Genomic DNA, 19,149 nt, shown 5'->3' with positions numbered 1-19,149 from the left:
GACGAACTGTTTCCATGTATAGAAGCCTAGAATTTTTATTGCTCTTCCACTTAAAATAAATGGCTCGGGTTTTTTTTAAGCATTCAGATACTTAATAGACCAAGTGGTTGCCAATGACTGCCAATTGAAGTAGAAGAATTCACAGCAGAAAGATCACTTGCATGCATTTGGATTTCAACTGAGTGAAGTATATTAATTGCACATTATCCTATGACGGGAAAGACTTTTTTCAGCTTGAGCCTCCAAAGAGGCACTATCAGCAAAAACAGACAACGCTGGTCTAAATGAAACAGTGATCTGGCTCAATAGAAAGCAATTCTGTATTACTGTAATCAGGGGTGAAATCAACTTACCTTTGCTCTCGGTTTGTTAGCAATGTGAGTGTGTGGACCTTCCACGCATGCACAAAGTGTCAAAACGGAACAAGCCTGCTAGCAAGCGCGCCTACAAAGGTAAGTATCATTGGAAATACCAGTTCGCCTGAACTGGTTGCATATTTTTTTACTACTGGTTTGGGCGAACCGGTAGCATTTCATCCTTGACTAAAATAAATGCATATTGGAACTTCATCATTTTATTCCAGGATTTGCAAGTTAGTATTAGATTGAAGAGAGGCTGCAGATGGATTTACGTGCTGTTTGGACTGATCTTTATGGAATAACCCAGATGCCTTAAGTTTCTCATTAGATTAAGTTAAGGATGTCAGTAATAGCTGGTAAATTTTAGCATGCTTTTCATGTGTGCATGCCTTGATATTAGCTATATTGCATTATCCCATATATGGCGTGCCTCCAAATCCCAACAAACAATACTGTCGTGGGAGAAGGTTCTTTCTTTCTTTCCTGACTATGATGTTCTAGAGGCAATTTTTGACCTGTGTAGGAAGTAAAACACAGAATGACAGTGTTCCAGGTCTGATCCAGCAGGATAGTTTTTTATACTCTTGGTTCTTATTGTTGTTTGGTTTTATTTGAAAGGAAAAATAATGAACAATAGCAATAGCACTTAGACTTATATACCACTTTACAATGCTTAACAATCCTCTCTAAGCGGTTTACAGAGCCAGCATTTTGCCCCCAACCATCTGGCTCCTCATTTTACCCACCTCAGAAGGATGGAAGGCTGAGTCAACCTTCAGCCTGGTGAGATTCGAACTGCCAAATTGCAGTCAGTCAGCAGTCAGCAGAAGTAGCCTGCTGTACTGCACTCTAACCACTCTACCACCGTGGCTCACTAGGGGTAACATTTAGCATTTTTTCGGTGTGATATTTTAAACTCCGTGTGGCAGAATCTAGCCAAATTTTAACTAATTTGAAAAGCCAAGTGGGTTCAGACCTGGTTACGATATAGGTGAGGGATCATCAAAAAACAAACCAACCTAGAAATATGAGATAGAATGACAAGTTGGAAAAAAAAAACTCCAGGAAAATGGCAATAGCAAAATTCCCATATTATTGCCAAGAAAATGACCTAGACATAACTACACAGAGAACTGGAATCAGCTTCAACTTGAGGTAGCCGTTATTTTTTTAAATTCCTATTGTGTCATGCTTTTGAAACACTTTTTCCACAATTTGTTGTTCATTTCCTCTGCTGGAAGAAAGGCCTTCCAAAGAGCCTTTCTTTCTTCTAAAAGCAAAAAAGAGCTTGCTTTTAGAGCAATATCATAAACAGGAAAGAAGGAAAAGAAAACATTTGTGTTCCATTTCCTCTCATAAAATTCCTTGGGTTATTTAGGTGGGGGGGGGGTAATCGAGTTATTTCTCTCCCCCAAGAAGATTTATTCATAATTTATAGATCATTTAAGAGAGTTTATTTCCAAATTCTGAAGATTAGAGATAATCTTTCTAATCTATCTCTAGGGCAGCTAGGATGATTCAAAACCACACTATACAAATTGAAGAGAACAAATAACAGTATGAAGATAAAAGAAACTCTGTAGAAATAGACCGAAGTCTTGGGAAGCCTAGCAGCATCCTGTTTCCTTCAGTGAACAATTGGATGCTCTGGGAAGCCCAGGAGCAGGACACAAGGTCAGGACTATTCCCCTTCTTCTTGTATTCCCCATGAACTGCTACTGAGCAGCACATAGCATCCAATTGTGAGTGTTCAACTATTATGATAAATAATGAATTAAATATCTAGATATAATACACATGTAAGATGCTGTTTTTGAAAGATATTCGTTGTTACGTGCAAAGTCGTGTTCAACCTATCATGACACCATGGACAACGTTCCTCCAGGCATTCCTGTCCTCTACCATCCCCCGGAGTCCATTTAAGTTCACGCTGACTGCTTCAGTGACTCCATCCACCACCTCATTCTCTGTTGTCCCCTTCTTCTTTTGCCCTCAGTCTTTCCCAGCATTAGGCTATTCTCCAGTGAGTCTTTCCTTCTCATTAGGTGGCCAACATATTTGAGTTTCATCTTCAGGATTTGGCCTTCTAAAGAGCAGTCAGGGTTGATCTCCTCTAGGACTGACCGGTTTCATCACCTTGCATCCAAGGGATTCGCAGGAGTCTTCTCCAGCACCATAGTTCAAAGGCCTCAATTCTTTGGCGCTCAGCCTGTCTTATGGTCCAACTTTCACAGCCATACATTGCAACTGAGAAAACCAGTTTGAAAGCTGTAGTGCTCCCTTAAAAAGCCCAGGTGCTGGGAAAATATTTCTTCACCGAAGTCTTACGATCAGTAGCTCTGTCAGGAATATATTTGAAATTTAATTTGATTACTTTAATGTAATGTAATTTATTTTATTTTGTAGGCCACCCATCTTTCAATGATTATAGGCAAAGTCCATCTTCCAAATTTTATTCATTGTGCAGTGCTTGTCTTGGGAAGAGCTTGTGCAAGCCATTCTGGGCTAGTTCCGATAGAAGTATCCATAAGAAGGCTTCAGAGCAGTTGTGATTAGCTTTTGAGTAGTGGCTTTGCAACTTTGTTGAAAGATCTGCCTCTCTAAGGCCTCTTAGAGAGCAGCTTGACATGAGGACCAGACTAACAAGTGTGTTCAGGCTTAGCTTGGCCTATAGCAATAGCAATAGTGTTTAGACTTATAAAGTCTAAACTTTATAAGTGCTTTACAGTCACCTCTAAGCAGCTTATGCTGCAACCTACCCCTTGGGCATTGTGGCTAAAACACAGTACACAAAGAACATTGTGACTTAACCTGATGGATTTAGTCATCATTGGAAGTAGATGGGAACTCATGGATGGCTGGGAATGGAAAGGAGGAATGACTGGAGTACTGAACAGAGCAATCCACACTAATCCACGTGTTTTCTTGCACACCCTTCTTGAATCCACCTATTTAAACATTGTTGAGGATTAGTACACCCGGTTTTAATGAATGGATTTAGAAGTGGGTTTGGATATCTACTGCGGGTATCTGATTGGCTGATTCCTCCACAGGAAAGTCTAATGCAGTTTGGATCCAATGGAACTCCTCCAGGTTGCTTGACCATAGCATATAATTTCCACTGTCATGAGGGATTTACTGATGTTATAAACAGGAAAGATTGGTCCAGTTCCTGGCAAGGGCTGGAGAACATGGACTCTTGGAAACAGCAGGAGCCATCTGCACTTGTCAGTCTCCCTGGCTTTAAATCTGCCCTTGCTAAGAACTCATTGTTTGATCTCAGCAACTTCTTTCGATTCCTTCTGTGGACATTAAGAGCCATTACTGGTTTGAGTAGAGATCTGCCCTCAGTTAAGTGTCAGCAAATCCCGCTGGCTTCAGTGCCACTTTTGAACAGGAGCTTCTGGTTAAAGGATTTGAGCATTTCATAAGAGCAAAGTGGAGAAAAATCCCTTTGTAGTTCCTGTGAACTGGCAGTGTGCCGGAGGAAAGTTCCAAAACATAGCAGGGTTCTTTTGTATGTTTATATCTGATGAAGAGAAGGTACTTTTTCTTTTTTTTTTGTAGTGAGTATGTAAACACTGGATTTAAGAAGTGGGTAGATTATCAACCTAACTGCACCGAAGTATTCCCATTAAGGTAGTACTGACTGTTTTTTCAAATGGAGGGAAAATATAGGTAGTCCTCAACTCACAACAGTGTGTTAAGTGACTGCTGAAAGTTACAATGGCACAGAAAAAAAATTGAGTTATATGACCATTTTTCACATTTACGACCGTTGCAGCATCCCCATGGTCAGGTGATCAAAATTCGGATGCCTGTCAACTGGCTCATATTTATAATGGTTGCAGTGTCCTGGGGTCATGTGTGTCACCGTTTGTGACCTTCTGACAAGCAAAGCCAATGGGGAAGCCAGATTCATTTAACAACCTTGTTACTAACTTAACAACTGCAGTGATTCACTTAACAACTGTGGCAAGAAAGGTTTAAAAAGGGGCAAAACCCACTCTCAGCAACAGAAATTTTGGACTCAATTGTGTCGATGACTCCCTGCACACCTTATTTGAGTGCGCAGTTATGTGCAGATTTAACATTGCATCAAAGCTGAGTATTTAAAACCAACAGAAACATTTATCATTGAAACAAACTTATCTGACTGAGTGTGATAGCTAATTTGACATATGAAGGGCAGCATATAGATCTGTAGAATGTCTCACGTTTAAAAAATATTAAATTTATCTTATTCCATTTCTACAGCTACGCACTGTATGGAATTTTTTTTTTAAAAAAATCCCCATATAGTGCATGACATTTCACATAAAAGTTAAGGAAATGCCGATTATGAAAGTTCACATAAGAATGCATGCCCCATCTCTGGTGTGGAAAATTGTTTTCCAAATGCTTTGAATTTCTTCCAATTTCACAATGTATTTTTTTACACACGTACGAATGCTCCTTGCAATTTACAGATAGGCCTGTGGAGCTATTTTATATTTTCTGTTAATAACTCAAACATACAAGGATGTCTTCTATAGTTAATTATCAGGAGTGACAAGAAGATAGTTGTACAACAATTCATACCAGCTTTAAATAGAAAAGCAGTTTGCCTGTTGTGCTAATAGGTTATAGAAAACACCATTCAAAATGTTGCCTGCTGCCTGTTTATCTTGTAGAAATCTAGCATTGAAGCTCAAGAAAATAACCACATCACGGGAGGTAACTGGGTCATATTTCAACTGAGCTTTCACTATCTTTCATTCCTCGTCATCCATTTCTTCTGCAAACTGCGGATAAATTGCCTTACCAAACATAAAATTTACAGAGATATTCTGAGAGATTTGGGTATCTAACTAAAACAGCAAGCTCAAATATTGGAAAGTTCTTTTAAATTTTTCTTCCTGGTGACTTAAGAATCTTCAATGTGAGATTGTTCAGTTGTAGCCATGGTTCATTTATAGAAATTTATAGAGGTCGAGAAATGTCATTTCTGTTTAGAACCCACTTCTATTTCTCTAATTCTACTTTTTTTTAAATATATATATTTTATTATGTTTTCATTCTATACAATCACATATTTACTGTGCTTAATCAGGGCATATAACATTGAGTAATAAACACGGCCCTCACTTATATAGAAAATGCCCTCTACAATACAAACCCAATATACCACCTTCTCTAATTCTACTTTTGACAGGAACTCAGTGAAGAAAGAAACTATATTACATCTGTGAAATGTCTTTATTTGACAGGCCAGGTTTATCTACCTAACTAGTTCCCTGTTTGATTTATATGCTGCCCTTTTCTGATCAAAGTGAACACCCAAAGGACTTTAAAACCACCTCTAAATAAAGTAGGGGAAAAAAATACTTTGCCCTTGGGATTTTTTTTTGTTTTTGTTTTTAGTTAAAAATTAAATTTTAATTGAATTATTTGAATTAAAAATATTTCTGCCTGATCCATACTTATTTTGCTGAAATAATGAACAAGAGCAGCTCTAGTTATTATTTGTTGCTAATGCTGAACTTCACTTTTTCTTTTTTTATATCTTTAGAAAACCAGATGATTTCTGTGCTTTATAAGATTGAAGCTCTGGTCTATGTTTCTTGGCCTTGAAAATTAGATATCATGCAAGTTATCCTTGATTCAGGTTTTTTAAAGTTGTGCAACAGAGAATTCTGTATCTCTTCTTAAAAATTTGTCTAAATGATCTAAAACATTTTACACTTTATGAAGATGTGTGACAAAGCTACCTTCTATGACATTGGAAAGCTGGCAGTTATGTCAAGCAAGTTGGAAAGAATAAGTAAACATTAGGTACATGTGGGTTACAGTAGCCAGTAGAGTTTGAAAGAAAACAAGCATTCCATTGACTGCTATAAATCTTGTATATAAAACTTATACAAATTTGTTGATCTTGCAACTGGACTGTGGATGCTCAAGAAGATGAAAACATTTAATTGGGTCAGGCACGGGCTTTCATCGAGAACATCAGAGAAAAAATAAATAAATACCTTGATTGTCAACAGACCTCCAATTTTAACATTTCAGTCCAATAAAAATCATTTGGCATCGTGATTTCACCAGTGCTAGGGATGAAGAATTTAGATAAGCATCCATTATGCTGTAATGTCTTTCTGCACTGAGTGTGTGCAGGGAAGAGGCATTAGGTAAGTTGAGGTGCAGCAGATAGTGGTCAAAATCCTTATTATTAATATTTTGACAGAAAGTTAACATAAGGCAGCTTGCATTAAAAATAAATTAAGCACAATTGAATGACACCTGCTTCTATTCCTTCAAAAACTTGACATTATTTTGGAGTAGGGTAGTTCTAAGGTAAAGGTAAAGGTTCCTCTCGTACATATGGGCTAGTTGTTCCCAAATCTAGAGGGCAGTGATCATCTCTGTTTCAAAGTTGAAGAGCCAGGACTGTCCGAAGAAGTCTCTGTGGCCGGCATGAGTAAATACTGAAGGCACACAGAATACTGTTACCTTCCCACCAAAGGTGGTCCCTATTTTTCTACTTGCGTTTTACATGCTTTCAAACTGCTAGGTTGGCGTAAGATGGGACAAATAACAGGAGGTCACTCCATTATGTGGTGCTAGGGATTCAGACCGCTGACCTGCCGAACTTTCTGATCGACCAGGTCAGTATCTTAGCCACTGAGCCACCACATCCCTTTAGGGTAGATTTACTTCACTCTAAATTCTCATTGAGTCACTGTGGTGGTTCTCATTTTTACTTGCATCCCATTGTAGTTGTCTGAAAGCCTGCTATTGAATGACTTGCTGCTTCAATTGTTCTCTAAAAACCTCAGCTTAACTTCCCTTTCTTGCCTATAACCCTGGTATTTCCTGGTTGCCCTCCATCCAAGTATTAACCCAGTCCAGTCCTGCTTAGATTTCTGAGATCAGCTAGGTTTGGCTAGGTCCGGCTCATCGGTAGAAAAATTTGAACGTTACAGTGGTAAATCTGCTACAACCAATTTGTATATTATAGGCAAAGTACTATTCACTCTCTCCGTAAAGAAGTTTGGGCATTATAGGCAAGGAAATAGCTTTTGTTGTATTATAATACTTTTAACAAATTATACATCCCATAAATCACAGCAGAGAAACTATAGCTGTTGGAAGATTATTGGACTTTAAATCTTAATCAATAGGGCTGTGGGCTGATGATATATAATACACTAGCAGTAATTAATAATGCATATGAGAACAAGAAGCAACACACATCCCTTACTGCAGAATATCACAGAGGACAATTCATGTAGTTGTGATAAATTCTGGTACTCTGTTAGCAATTGTGACTGTGAGTAATAAATGTTCAATTAGCTGGAATTATCCACAGCTTATCCTGAATTAAAAAGACCTCTGCTTAGTTTTCTAAATATAGTAGCAGCTAGTCTTTTTCTAAGTAGCAGCTGTTTTCCGCATTCTATATTACTGAGAGTCTTGAAAATTGAATCCCATTTGCCATTAGTAAAAAAGGATTGATGAGACTAAAAGAAATTTTTGGCATCAGTTGATACTTTCCCTGTGTCTCTTCCTCATTCCCTTGAATGTCTAACTCCAATTGTATTTGAAAAAATGAACATTATTGGTATGCCAATTCATGTTCTCTCTCCCTCTCTCCTTCTCTCCCTCTTCCTGTCCCTCCCTCCCTCAGATCTGGGGCTTATGAAGAAAATTAGATGACCATTCAAAGTTAGAATGGCACTGAAAAAAGTGACTTGTGACTATTTTACACAGTTATAACTATTGCACCACCCCCATAGTTACAAACCTAACACCTGCAGGGATTCACTTAACAACTGTGGCAAGAAAGTTCGTAAAATGGAGTAGAGCAGACCAGACATTGTGTCATACAGGTAGTCCTCGGCTTAATGACCAAAATTGAGCCCAAAATTTCTGTTGTTAAGTGAGACATTTGTTAAGTGAGTCTTGCATATCTTATAACCTTTCTTGCCATCGTTATTAAGTGAATCACTGCAGTTTATTAGTTAGTAACCTGGTCGTTAAGTGAATCTGGTTTTCCAATTGACTTTGCTTGTCAGGAGGTTGTAAAAGGAGATCACATGACAAAGCAATAGTCATAAATATGAAGTAATTGTCAAGCATTTGAATTTTTTTTTGCAACCTGTTTTTTATTTTTAAACATAAAAATAAAAAAACAATATTTTTAAAAAATGATGTCATCCATTACATACAGCATGTCATTTGGTTACAAGTGTTTTTGCATCCATATTCTCAATTACATTTACAATAACAGATTTTTCATCTAATATAACTAAATACCTCACTTTCATTGTACAATGTATATTCAATTACAATTTTTTTTTTCCATAAACCTAATTCCCTTACATTCTTGATTTTCTGTTTAATAACAATATACCCTTATATAATCATAGATCCCGATATGAAAGAGATTTACCAACCATTTATATTTGTATATCACTGTTTTCAATTATGTATAATTCCGCCAATCAACTATCGAGTATGCTTAAAGCATCTGAATTTTGATCACATGATCATGGGGATGGTGCAAAAACAGTCGTAACTCACATTTTTCAGTGCCGTTGTTACTGAACGGTCACTAAATGAACTATTGTAAGTTGAGAACTACCTTTAATTCTATGTTATGGTACTTAATGGTCTTTATCCCAAGATCTGTTGAGCAAATACAGATCCTGACAGTACAAGTATTTCCAGTTATTAATATATCCTACTAGGCGTTTGATCAACTAAATCACGGGTGTCAAACTTGCAGTGTCACATTGCTGTCATGTGACGTATCGCAACGTTTCCTCCTTTGTGGAGCTGGGGAGGACATGGCCTGCAGGCTGCCAGTTTGACACCCCTGAACTAGATCAGGAAATGATGCAGGACTTGGATGGATCTTGAGCTAATTCAGCAATTCTTTTAATATCTCACATTATATTGTGCACTAGGCAGACTTCAAATGAGACACTATGTTTTAGGGAAACATGACTAGATAAATTGGAAGAGGTACAGTGAAAGTTAGTGGTGAGATTCAAGAGGAATTTTTTTTTTTATTCCTCTTGCTTTTATGTAAGATAATATAAGTGGAGTATATGCACCTGGGTATTCTTAAGATAGTATTGTTTGGGACGTTACATTCTATTTTCCAAGAGAGCAGAACAGTAATAATAATTTTAAGTTTCATGAAAACAAATTCCAGTTAAAATACCTCTTAACAACTGTGGAGGTCAATTACTACCATAAGAAATGATCATCTTTTCCTTGGATGTGCTCAAGTAGAGGCACAGCAGCCAGGGATGGTATAATTTGGATTCCTAAAAAGGATTGGACTAAAAGACCCTGTCAGCTTTCCCAGGTAGATCAGTTAGGATACACGACCAGATGAGTTCATTCTACTTTATTATAAGGCTATATCAACTGACTCTTGAAAGTCTCCCTCAATCTCCTTTAGAGCCTGAGAACTTGGTGTGTGGAGGGTGTCCCTTCTGAGTCTCTTTCTCTGCCTATTATGCAGCTGCGGGCTTTGCCCTCTCTTATCTGACCATTACTTAGGCAGCATTTCTTTGACCCGTCCCTCAAGGTATTTCTCACATACTATTCCAGGCCTTTTCCAATTTTGTAGTTCTATGTTGATGTGTGGTTGAAACAAAGATGCAACTGAAAATTGGGGTAGTGGTGGTGGTTAGGGAGACTACATGATAGGACCATGATGGTGAACCTATGGCCATCTCTCCAGGCAAGTGAGCCATCACCCATTGCTCTTCTGGGTTCCAGCTGGTCTTCATGCTTGCTGGAGTGCCGGAAACCGGAGGAGCGCTTGTGCGTGCTGGGAAGATGATCTTCTGGTTTCCAGCTGGTCTTTGTGTGCCAGAAACCAGAAGACCGGGTGACTGATGTGCATGCCTGCACAAAAAACTGAAAAATCATCTTCCTGGGGCGCACACGCGCCCCAGCCAGCTTCTCTTCTGGTTTCCAGCATGCGCATGCACCCCGGCCAGCTGGTCTTTGCGCACGCATGTTTGTCAGAAACTGAAAGACCAGATGGCTGGTGCACATGTGTGTGGTGGAAACCGGAAGATCATCTTTCCAACGCACACATGTGCACTGGGCGGCTGCTCTTCTGGTTTCTGGCACATGTGCGTGTGCGCATGTACACTCCCGTTTTGGCACTCGGTGTCGAAAAGGTTCACTTTTATAGGACTTCATAAACACATATGCTATATGTTGGTTTCAAAGTGTCCTTATTTTCTCCATTCTATTTGATTGAGTTCTACCCTCTCCTGTCTCCCCCTAACGCGATACAGATATTTTTTTGCTTGACGAAATCCAGACATTGCACCTCCCTAATCAATGCAGAACAGTCGCCTTTTTATAGGACTAAAGGGAGCTTTTGAAGGGTTAAGCAAATAGTAGTTTCCTTTGGTGTGCCAGTGGTGCCAATTGTCTAAGCATAATTAAGTACCCCAAGCACTTCTGAAGGAAGCTGCTTGTTGTCAGACACGCTGCAAGCAACTTGAAAGAGGTGCTTTTATCAAGATGCATGGAGTCCCAATACCAAAATGTTACAACTGATGATTATAAGTATGTAAAATTAGCTCCCCTTTATCCCAGATTTGTATCTCATGGCTCATGCTGTGAAATCCAGAAGAAAGAATAAAATGAAATTAAAGAAGGATCAGCTTGAAAATAATTATCTTTTTTGATTTCCCTGCAGGCCTTTCTGCATCGAATTAGACAAAATGCGGTGGATAAAGCTGAGAAATATATAACAGAGGAAAATGTCAAGGTAATGTTTCCAAAACATTTTTGGGTTAAGATTGAGATAATGTGAAGTTCAACATTAATTCTGTTAATGGCAATGCTTGGATTGCCACATTACTTTAAATGAACAGAAACTATATACAAGATACGTTAGGTAGAAAACAGCAGGGAGTATCTTTTCTTCTATATGTTTAATTGAAAAGTCCAATAATATAGTGTCCTACAAAGAATGAAGATATGAATGTGGCGGCCACAGGCAGATAATGAAACTCAGGTCCAACTTCAGTCCCTAAACATTGTTTCTTTTAAAACCAACAGAAAGTCTAGTTGGATAAATACTATATGATTTTTACTTACAATCTTCCTTCCTTTAAATTCCTTGTTCAATTCAAAGGCAAAGTACTATATTTCTGACTTGGAAAATTAGATACTTCTATTTTCCCTCCTTGTAAATTCCTTCATTTCATGCATGTCATTGACTTTTCTTCCAAGGCCAGTTAGTTCTCAAGCTACTCTGTTGTCCTAGGCAAACACACAAACAAACAATAAATACAAAAATTGGTAACAAAGTTTTTGTGGCTTTTAAATGCTGCAGATAAAAAAGTTGGTGGTGTCACTGTTGTTGTTACCACAATTAATTTATTGCCTGTCAACATTTTAAATATATCTGTCTTACAATCAAATTCTGCATTTAAATTAATTTGCTTTTCTCACCTGATTAAGTATGTTTATGCCTGAAGTTTCTTTGGGCTTTTCTCCAGATGCACAATCATATTTCTGTTTTATTTCTCTTTGCTGAATTTCCTAAGGAGATTTTAAAAGACAATTTAGAAAGAAAGATATACATACATACATACATACATACATACAGACAGACAGACAGCCCTTGCTTAACAACCATTCATTTAGTGTGTGCTTGAAGTTATTACAGTGCTGAACAAATGGCACTTACAACTGGTTTTTAAAGTTACTGCTGTTGCAGCAGCCCCATGATCAGGTGTTTGGCAAACTCATCCACATTTATACCCAGGTGGGCTTAATTTATACCCAATGGGTCTATCTATCTCTGCTCTTTTTGTTGACCCCTGCCCTAAGTGCAGCCCTGTATTCTTGCCACCTGCACTTTGCCATTCCTCCTGCTCTGTCTCCCTGCCCTACATCCCCACTGCCCTGCACTCTACTGCCCTTACCACCCCTATTGATCCTGCCACTTTGCTCCCTGCCCTGTACTCCACTTCCCCTGCCATCCTGTGCTCTGGCCTGCATTACTCTTTCCCATCCCTGCTGCTCTACCGTTCTTCCTCTGCCGCCCTCACTGGCCTCATCACCATCTCTTCTTCCCTCCACACACTCACCTCCATCTGAGCTCACCCCACTGATCTGTCTCCTTGTTATTTCTGCCCTTTGGGCTGTTCTGTGCCCAGTAAGCTTCATTGATTTCAGTGGGATTTATTTCTAGTGAATAAATAAAACTTCAGGGCTAAGGCCTTCTGCAGTGGAGGTGCAGCTCTTTATCATATACGTAGCTGGCCTTTCTTCAGTTTTGAAATGGTTCCAGCAATATATTTTATTTGGTTTACTCTAATTAGAACTGTAGCAATGCCTTATCAGATTATATTAGCTACTTTATTTTTGGTCCTTTTAAGCACTTAGGCTACTATTTTTTTTACTGATGAATAGTATGCCTTGCTATTTTATAACTTATATTTCGTATTTGCTCAGTTTTATGACTGTAAAATAATTTTTCTTATAATCACAACTAATTTATTTTTTTTATTCTGTGGGTGTATAATAGAAGTTTGAACTATTTGTACCAAATGAAATGACCGGTAGTAGTGGTAGTTTGATGACTTTTAAAGGAAACATATACCCTTTTCTATTTTGTAATTATATTTTTATCCAACCTATGTGCCAAGTAGAAAAGAGAGCATTTCAAATAACCACTAACTCTTTAGCTGGGGACAGATTAACAGAGTTGGAAGGACCTTGTAGATCATCTAGTCCAAGCCCTGGCCAAGTAGGGGACCATACACCATTTCTGACAAATGGCTGTCCAATCTCTTCTTGAAAGCCTCCAGCGACGAGGCTTCTGAAGGCAAGCTGTTCCATTGGTTGATTGTTCACTGTCAGAATTTCTGCCCTTATTTCTAGGTTGAATCTCTCCTTGATCAGTTTCCATCCATTATTCCTTGTCTGGCCTTCGGGTGCCTTGGAAAATAGCTTGACCCCTTCCTCTCTATGGCAGCTCCTCAAATTTTGGAACACTGCTATTATGTCTCCCCTGGCCCTTCTCTTCACTAAACTAGCCATGCCCTTAAAAGGCTTCACAAGTTTTTATATTGAAGCCATTCAAACTTAGAGAAATTTAATTGCCTAAAACCTTCTGGTTGGTTTTATGTTTTAAATGCTTGAAACTGGATCTCCTATTCATAGTCCAACCATTATGCTAAAAGTTTTTAGATTTATGGAAGACAGTTCTGTAAATTACTATTATGATAGGTAAATGAAACTTTAGTGTATTAAATCTTTGAATACTTGCCAAAGAAAAGATACGTGCCTTTTCAAAATGTTTTATAAATTGGATGTGACCAGTTACAAAATATAGCAACTAGGAGTTAGATGGATGAAGACTATGGGCATCTATGAGAGGGAAGAACAAAGGAAGGGAATAACAATCAGTGCATGACAACATCACCGATGATGAAACTTACATACTTGATGTGATGTCAAAGTGTAAATACAATAATGCTGGGGTTTGCATGTTGACATTATTGTTCATGTATTGCCATTTTGGTGTCATAGCATGTCAGGCGAAATGGTGATTCTTCCAAGCTGAATTCTTTATTGTTTCCCAACTATAGAGAAAATCTTTCCAGAATGAGCACTCCGCTATCTGCATCCATAATATACTCTGGGAACTATTAGGGAGAAACTGTCTTCACCTTCTTTCTTTCACACATGATATCTGAGCTGAATTGCCTCTTACGTCCTGTGGAATGAAGGCCTTTCCTCCTGAAAATCTACCTTCTCGCTTCTGTACATTCCCTCACATGGAGATTTACTGCTGCTGCTGCTTATCTGTATCTTTTCTGAATTCTTGAACCCACTTTCAACAAAGCAAAAAATTGTACCTCTCTCATTTTCTTTATTTTCCAAGGCTGGATGTACACAAAATGCTTAATCAAGACAGTTGCAATCCTAATAGCTGGATTTGGACAACATGCTTATAGTAAAACACTGGTTAATTCTTTTATGATAGTGAGATATTGAACACAGAACGTTTGTTATTTTTATGATTCCATGTATTGTACAGTCTCAGCACACAGCAACAAAGAGTTCTTCCTCACTATTTTCCTTGTGATTACATTGATGCTTCCAGACTTCCCATTTGTGATTTTGGCTTAAACACTTTAGGTGCCTTTCCAGAAACCGATAACTGTTTATCTTTTGACTCAGGATGCTAATCTAGATTAGTGGTGTCAAACCCGCAGTGTCACATGACACATCGGGACATTTCCCCCCCCCCCTTCTTCACTAAACCAGGCGTGGCCAGCGAGTAATGCATCTGGCCCAAGAGCCGGGAGTCTGACACCCCTGATCTAGATGAACCTTCAATTTAATACAGATAGGTCCTTCTATGGTAACTTGATTTCAGTACTGAAATGATGTAGAAGCCTATGGTGTATTCCTTGCCAGAAATTTTAAATTCAGAGAACTACTGTTCTGTTTTCTGTTTATAAGTTATAACTGAAAAGGAACAAGAACAATTAATTTTAAGTCTTTGGAACTTTCTGTGTAACCTCTTCAGGATTACTTAGTTTTCTCAAGAAAGGTTTTATTATTTCATTAAAATCATCTTAGTAATAGTTAGCCATTACTGTTTTTGACTGCTGACTAATGGGGCACTTTCAGAATGAAGCAAGCAGTACATACTGAAGGCAGTGCATACAGTTGGATAACTGAAGTCTGTCAGTTTCCATTAATATAACTGCTTCTGCTCTGTAGATACTTCAGGCCCTGAGAAGAGTATTAGAGCTTTAATGGTGAAAGAGATGATAACAATACCAGTTGGCCAAGATGCCATAAGAAATTCATGATGAAACCAGCTTCTATTTTAGTATAACATCTGAACTGGTGATTTGCATTCTTCTGCCAAATCAGAATTGAAACAGAGATGAAGTTGATTTACAACCAGTAATCATGGTAGCTATGGTTGTTTAGGATAGCTGGTCTGATAAAACGTAGTTATAACTACCATTCCATCTTAAAGGTTTATACTGAAAATTAGCAATAAATATTCATTGTGTTGCATTGTGGAAAAATACATTTTGGAATGTTTTCAGTCTAATTTTTTAAACTTCCTGTATGTTCTGATACACACACACACATACACACACACACACACAGACACACACACACACACACACACACACACTTAAGACCAGTAGAATTTACAGGTGTGTATGTGTGTGAAATTCAGCAAGAAGGTGGATATGTCATCACGTGCTTATGCAAACTGGATGGGGATAGGATTGTGATCTACTGCTAACTTGTCTATTATACACACACACATCACCACTGCTTAATTTTTTTATTTTTACTATGTTACCAAACCAAAGGGTTGAACTTTTCATTTCAAAACTCTGCCAGGTATGTCTTCATTGCAGAGTTAGTGAAAATATTGAGTTATCAAGGACTTAACATTTTGCAATAGGATAATCTTTGTTCAGGCATATGCCAACTATAGTTAATTAAGTTTTATAGTTCTTGCATAGCTTTTACTCCATGTTGTTTTCTAATTTTCTCAATTAGATTCTAAATTGTTTTATTATGAAATATTAAACAATGTAAAACAAACACAATAAGGATGATTTCAAATGGATGGAGGGATAAGAATCTGCAAAGCTTTCACTAGCAATTATTACTGGATTTATTTTTTTATGTTACAGATTTTATTTTCCAATATGGAAGATATACTTGATGTTCATAATGACTTCCTGACTGCTTTAGAATATTGTTTACATCCGGAACCTCATTCTCAGCACGAACTGGGAGATGTCTTCTTAAAATTTGTGAGTATGATACATTAAAATACATCCTCTGGATTGTGACCAGTCTTGGAAATTGTGTATCTTGATGCAAATTAAAAATATTGGATATGGCAATCACATGGTTTCATAAGATATTTGAATTTATATAAGGTTCCTTTAAGTAGACCAAACCTCATTTCACAACTCTGGCTTCACATCTTATTCTAAGCGGAAATTAATAAATCACACCAGATCAGTATGTCTGCAAAAAAAGGTGAATTTTGTCTTAAGTATCTGAAGAAAGGGCTGTCTCATATATGGGGGATTAACCCCCCCCCCTGAAAACTGGAAATTAAAGTGCCTGTAACATTGCCAGGTTATAGGGGAGAGTTTCAGACCTGAACTGACTTGTGTAAAGTCCTCTTACATCTTCTTCATGTCCATTGCCCTCTCTATCCTAATGTATGTCTATAACTTTTTTAGGAGGACAAATCTAGTTCTGTAGAGGTTTTTTTTTTTTTTTTTTTTGATAAGGTCAAAATAACTTGATATCGTGTCCATTCCTTCCTTTGTTGAGAAAGTCAGTCAATCAGTTTTTGGTTGCAAGAAATGCCTCTACAGCCATATATGTCAAAATGCAGACATACTGTAACTTGGATGCTGTGTTTGGTCAGGAATAACTGACATGTGGGAATAATTCTAGGAAAAAAGAGGAGGAGGAGATGAGAAAGAGGAGGAGGAGGAGGAGAGGCATATCCATATGTTCCCCTAACTTTGGCTCACACATGTCTCACTAATTGTTCTTTATGAAGATGTTTGCATAGCTTTCTTCTCCTTCCCATCCCCATAGCCAAGGATATTTCTGAATACTATACAGACTAATAACGTCTTCGCTCACTATTTTTCTCCTCCTCCTCCTCCTCCTCCTCCTCCTCCTCCTCCTCCTCCTCCTCCTCCTCCTCCTCCCTCCTCCCTCCTCCCTCCTCCCTCCTCCTTCTTCCTCTCCTCCTCCTCCTCTTCCTTCCTTTTTCCTAGAGTTATTCCCACAGGTCAATTATTCCAAACACATCATCCAAGTTACAATATGTCTGCATTTTGACATATAGGGCTGCAGAGGCATTTTTTGCAATAAAAAATTGAGCAACTGGGTCAGTTGGACCTGACATTTGTTTAGCTGAGCAGTATGGTGGTGGGCAGATAGTATCTAGCAGTATTGCTGAGAGGAGTAGATCTCACCACCGAAAGTATCAATTATTGCTGGGGCAATATCAGGGGATAGTTTAATAGAAGATAAAGAATTGAAGAAGACCACCAAGTATCAAGATCTGGAAATCAGAATTGAAAGTTTATGGCATAAATCGGCTGTGGTGGTTCCAGTGGTTATCAGCATACTGGATGCCATATCAAAAAATCTTGGATGATCCTTAGAAGATCTGTATCTTGGCAAAATTTCCATCAGCCAATTTCAAAATGCCACGTAGCTTGGATCTGCACATGTACTACATTTATACATTACGACATCCTAGGTTCTTAGGAAGAACTCAGTGTTATGAAGGCACCACTTAAAGACTTTACATTGTTGTGAGCAGAGAATAATAGTAATCTAAAAATAATAATCAATAATAATGCTGAATATACAGTGCATACAGTGTATCTGTATCAGGAAATGGGCTAGATGCATATGCCTGTTGCCTACAGATGCCTGCAGAATTGCAGTTACACATGACTGTCACATGTATAATGCAGGACTTCATCCAGTGACTTTAGTAATGTGGTAATATGTGTGGCGGTCTTAAGTTACAGGGTAGCATGCTGAAAGAATTTGCTGAGCAAGAAAAGATCTATTTTTAAAGAGTTCTAATCAGTGATCATGATATGCTTTGATTGTGCAGGTTCAGTTTTCTGAGGGTAGCGCCTCTAATTATGTAACTGATAGTTTCCTCATCCTATGAAGAAACCTCAGTGTCACCCAGAGAGAAAATTAAATACTTAAAGCACTAAGTAATTTTAAAGCGTGGCTTTCATTCTTGTGGTCTTGTGCATGAAGGACAGCTGGTAAGACATGATGAAAGCCCTCTGGCATCTTTATAATTATTGAATATATTGAACTGTGGTTTGCCAGGAGATGTCATGATCTAAATATAATCTCTAAAAATATGACCAGTATCACAGAGCTGCAATCAAAATAAACAAAACAACACTGGGTGCTATTCCCCAAGCATAAGGTCAGCTGCAAAGAACTGAGTGATATTAATGGCTACAATACTAAAGAACTAAGTCATATAATGTTTTTCCTTCTATAAATTCCCATCTGCGCTCCATCCGGCACTGGGGCTTTATTTACCATTATTGAGCTATATCTTAAAGCAATCTTCAACATGGTGTTCTCCGGACATCTTGGGATGTAATTTCTATCTTCCCATGCAGCACAGGTATTGATATTATGTAGGATTATGGTACAAATTTAGCTTTCTGCTCTCTTTTGAAATATACTTTTTAAAAACCTGTTTGTAATTTCTTCCTGTGATTCAGGTCCTTACTTGTAATTCAAATTACAAACAGATATGGGAAAATGTGTTCCAGATTTATGGAAATGTCTAGTTCTAGTCCTATGCTCTAAATTGGGTTGCATTACGATTCAGAATCCTAGCACAATGTGGATCGACCAATACGGACTGATTTTGTTAGCACAGATTATTTTATTGGAATGTGGGCAGGTTATTGTGATAGTTGAATTTTTAAGTTCAGACCGCTATGGAGTTATGAAGGGGCAGTTCATTCCATACCCACTGCTGCCCAAATGGACTATTGTAATATGCTTTATGTGGGGTTACTCGTCAAGAGTATCTGGAATGCAGCTGATGTAGAATGCAATGGATGCAAGAGCTCTGGGCACCCCTAGGATTGGTCATGTAACCCCGGTTTGCTTCTGGATCTAATTCAATAAGATACCGATAATAATAAGGTAAAGTTGTCCTCGCACGTATATGCTAGTTGTT

General features: G+C 38.1%; 1 protein-coding gene across 2 annotated transcripts in view; it reads left to right on the top strand.

Moving 5' to 3' along the window:
• The window catches only part of PREX1 (phosphatidylinositol-3,4,5-trisphosphate dependent Rac exchange factor 1), a 228,898-nt gene that overhangs the window by 99,844 nt on the left and 109,905 nt on the right, over positions 1-19,149 (top strand). For both annotated transcript variants that reach the window (XM_087720448.1, XM_087720447.1), the window contains exons 2-3: positions 11,074-11,145; positions 16,070-16,192. In XM_087720448.1, the coding sequence (XP_087576574.1) occupies positions 11,074-11,145; positions 16,070-16,192 (195 nt within the window). The remainder of the gene's footprint in view (positions 1-11,073; positions 11,146-16,069; positions 16,193-19,149) is intronic.

The sequence above is a fragment of the Thamnophis sirtalis genome, unplaced genomic scaffold (genome assembly GCF_051295495.1).
Source record: "Thamnophis sirtalis isolate CommonGarterSnake01/CBP01778 unplaced genomic scaffold, rThaSir2_p1.2 scaffold_7, whole genome shotgun sequence".
Taxonomy (NCBI): Eukaryota; Metazoa; Chordata; class Lepidosauria; order Squamata; family Natricidae; genus Thamnophis; species Thamnophis sirtalis.
This window is presented reverse-complemented; position numbering and strand designations above follow the sequence as displayed.